Raw genomic sequence first — 4,024 nt, 5'->3', positions numbered from 1 at the left:
CATCTACAATCACCAGTCGTGTTGAAGAACTAGGAGAAGAACTGCATATGTCGCTGACTGTCAACACAAAAAGTTTTGAATTTTTTCTTTGGCATTAGATGAGAACAATGACACGTAGACACTGCTCAACCCTGTGAAGTAGGTTAGTAGGTGGGAAGGGCTGTGGCTCAGTGGTAGAGCATCTGCTTGGGATGTAGAAGGCCCCAGGTTCAATTCCTGATATCTCCAGTTAAAAGATCTGGCAGTAGGAGATGTGAAAACCTCGGCCTGAGACCCTGGAGACCCACTGCCAGTCTGAATAGACAATACTGACTTTGATGGACTAAGGGTCTGATTCAGTATAATGCGGTTTCATGTGTTCATCCTCATTGAAACATTGTAAGAACATTAGGGGTTGCTTTCGATGTCAAAAATCACATGTCACAGTTTGACTTCCTGTCTGGCCGAGATGACTTTTCAGATGTTATATGTGGCATGACCTCAGTAATATCTCAAAGACTTGAAAAATAGATCCATAATATCAAAAAATGGTGCCTGGAAAAATAATTGAGATGGCAAGCCACAGCCCCATCCCTATTAAAATTATCTGTGTGGGCTTATAAACCTCTTAAATTTGGCAGGAAAAAACCCAATAAGAACTGAGCTGCCCCTTCTGTTTCCAGGAAAAGTTAAACCAGGGTGTGACCAGATGTTCATAGCCTGCTCAGCCTTGCTTTGAGCCTGCTCTGCGGATATACAATCCACAGGCTTTAATCAGAATTTATTGCTTTTATTGTCTTTATTGAACTTTTAATGTCTGTTTATCATTCTTTCTCTGCTTATTTATTTAAACCGTGTAAGGTACTTTGCATCCCAGGAGAAAAGCACATAAATAAATAAATGCTATTTTCACCATTGGGGAAATAAATAAATAAATAAATGCTATTTTCACCATTGGGGAAATAAGACCAGCAGGGGGTGCTGCAGGGCTTTCCTAGCTGTGACCCCACAACTTACTCAGAGCCCCATATCTGAGCCCAAGCATCTAGTTTAGGAAACAGCTCAGACAGCACATACTGAGACCCTGGAGACAAGCTCCCGTTGCCCAGGGCTTATGAAAACCTGGAACCAGACCAGTGTACATTTGCACTCTGGCAGTAAAATTCATTTCCTCGGAAGCGTTTAATCACCATAATCTTTCCATGGGAAGGAAGGCGGCATGGCATAGCCCAGTCTTGGAAGCTAAGCAGAGGTCAGTACTTGGAACAGAGACCACCAAGGAAGGCTCCGTAGAGGACGCCAATGGCAAACTACCTCTGCTCAATCACTTGCCTTGAAAACCCCATGCTGGGGTTGCCATAAGTCGGCTGCGACTTGACGGCACTTTACACACATGCACGCACACACAATCTTTACATGTCTGTCCAGTACAATGATTGTGAGGGAAAGGCAGGAAGGCGCATAGGCAGAAACGGCAACAACACACAGCCAAATTCTGTACAGCACTTTAGCATACTCGCTTAAAACCAGCAACACCCACAGGTGAAGAGAGAGAAAAAAACTAGAAATGAAAGTGAGCCAGCCAATGGGGGATGTTGATGGCTGTGAAGACTGGCTTCCTGTTTCCCCGATGCGAGAGGAAGTGGTAAACTGAGAGACGGCAAGGTACACCGACATCACTCCGTCCTGTCCTGCACAACCAGAGGCCAGATATGGTAAGTACCCAGAAAACAGCCTCTTTGGCCTGGTTTCTGCGCCCCCTCCTGGGTTTGGAGAAGCAGTGGGTGTCAGGATACCAGGGACAGCACAGCCCGAGGGGTGGTCTTTCAGTTCTTTCCCTATGCCACAGGACAAAGATTACGTCGGCTTTGCTACCCTGCCCAGCCAAGTCCACAGGAAATCCGTGAAGAAGGGCTTTGACTTCACTCTGATGGTCGCAGGTAAAGTGTTAAAATACCCACTGCCTTCATTGTAATGAACCTCAACCTCCCAGCTTGCTGGGAGCAAATCCCAGACATCCCCAGGACATCCGGATTCTCTACCCCTATGTCCCTTTTGTACATGGTTGCAAATATGCTGCTGTACAAAATGGTGCCTCCTCATTGTAGCCTTTTGCATAGTCTGGTAAAGTAAAGTAAAGGTGCCCTTGTTCAAAAGCCAGTCGAATCCGACTCTAGGGTTGCGGTGCTCATCTCCGTTTCAAAGCCGAAGAGCCAGCGCTGTCCGAAGACGTTTCCGTGGTCATGTGGCCGGCATGACTAAACACCAAGGCGCACGGAATGCTGTTATCTTCCCACCAAAGTGGTACCTATTTATCTCCTTGCAATGTCTTGCTTTCGAATTGCTAGGTTGGCAGGAGCTAGAACTAGAGACGGGAGCTCACTCCGTCATGCGGCAGACCCGGGTCTCGAACTGCTGAACTACCGACCTTCTACAGCCTGCAGTTCAGCGCCTTAACCACTTGAGCCACTACAGCCCCTTGCATAGTCTGGTAGTTGAAGGCGAATATACTTTGTGTTTAGGACTGCCATCCTCCAGGTGGGGGCCTCATTTTCTCCTGGAATTACGTCTCCATTGCTACAAAGATCAGTTTCTATGGGGGAAATGGCCACGTGGGAGGACGGATTCTCTGGCACCACATTCCTCCTGAGTTCCCGCCTTAAACTCTGCCCTCTCTAGGCTCCATCCCTAAATCTCCAGGAATTTCCCAAGCCAGAGTGGTATCGGCACCCTCTAAGTATTTGTTCAATGGACCTATTGGACTGCTTTTCCCACAAATGTCATCATGGGGGGTCACACCCACTTGGAGACTGGTATGGGAGGGGCAGAAACTCAGGAGTCCTGCCGGGCAGGCCCTCTCCCCTGACTCCTTTGGCTACATTCTCCTCCCAAACAAGGGGTGGGGGAATCTAAGGTACATTTCACAGAGTCCCAGCTTCACCTCTGTATTTATTGGCCATGAACTCCCTACGGATGCCCTGGCAGGTCAAACCACATGAGACACTGGAAGATTTGTAGGTGGATCTCCAGCACTTTGCATTGGGGAGGGGAGGGGAGGTAAAACGTTCCCTCTTGCACTGTTTGGTGCAGCCATTCGGGAAACATGCAGGTTGCTTCAGTGTTGCCTGCACATTTTCCCCCGTTGGGCAAATTGTAGCTTGGGAGGAGAGGAGAGAGGTTTGGGCTTGTGAAATAGAGTGGGAGGAGGGAAGGAAGACTTCAATCTACCCCACCAATGTGCTCCACAACACAGCTTTAATATGAACTGGGGTCCCTGAAACTGCCATAACAATACCTTAGATAGGGAGTCATGGATCTTCCAGTGCGTGGCTTGATCTGACCCCAAGAATTCTAGAAGGATCAGTTTATTCCCTCTCACTCATTCATTCCACAGGAGAGTCCGGCCTGGGAAAATCCACCCTCATCAACAGCCTTTTCTTGACAAATCTGTATAAAGATCGGACACTTCCGGATGCCGAAGGTGAGCAAGGCTTCTTGTTACGAACAGTCACAACAGTAAAGTAGCCCCATTGGTACGCAGCATAGCCACAAAATGACAGATCCCTGCCCCAAGGCACTTACAATCTAAATTGCACATAGGGGGAGGCAGTGAAGGAAAAGAAGGCAGCTAGAGTAAATGGGACTAGGACTACGAATTGGACTAAGGGGCCCTTTTGCAGAAAAGGTGGGTTTCTAGGAGGGAGGGAGGGAGAGCATCTCCCTGGCTACTCTCTAGAGGCAGTGCAAGCATAAGGGGAGGCAAGGGGGAAAAGCAAAGTTGTCTGAGGGAGCAGGAGACCTTTTGATGGCCAAGGGGGGCAGACCGAAGATCTTAGGCAGGGATAAATTGGGATATGAGAACAGAGATAAAGGCAGCCAAGTCCACAGAGGGCTTTGAAGGTAAAGACGAAACATCTGCTCAGGGTCTTGGAGTGCTCAGAGACCCAGGACAGGGATTTAAGAAAGGGCGTCTTATGGTCAGAGGAACCAATGAAGTGAATTATTCGAATAGGAGTGATCTGCACTGATGGGCACAGTCTGGACT

General features: G+C 48.2%; 1 protein-coding gene across 1 annotated transcript in view; it reads left to right on the top strand.

Moving 5' to 3' along the window:
* The first annotated feature begins 1,635 nt into the window (after window positions 1-1,635).
* The window catches only part of SEPT1 (septin 1), a 6,210-nt gene continuing 3,821 nt past the window's right edge, over window positions 1,636-4,024 (top strand). Inside the window, exons 1-3 of the mRNA XM_015406378.1 lie at window positions 1,636-1,694; window positions 1,829-1,919; window positions 3,374-3,460. Coding sequence (XP_015261864.1) covers window positions 1,692-1,694; window positions 1,829-1,919; window positions 3,374-3,460 — 181 coding nt within the window. The 5' untranslated portion in view covers window positions 1,636-1,691. The remainder of the gene's footprint in view (window positions 1,695-1,828; window positions 1,920-3,373; window positions 3,461-4,024) is intronic.

This window comes from Gekko japonicus, unplaced genomic scaffold (genome assembly GCF_001447785.1).
Source record: "Gekko japonicus isolate JY-2015 unplaced genomic scaffold, Gekko_japonicus_V1.1 scaffold2698, whole genome shotgun sequence".
Taxonomy (NCBI): Eukaryota; Metazoa; Chordata; class Lepidosauria; order Squamata; family Gekkonidae; genus Gekko; species Gekko japonicus.
This window is presented reverse-complemented; position numbering and strand designations above follow the sequence as displayed.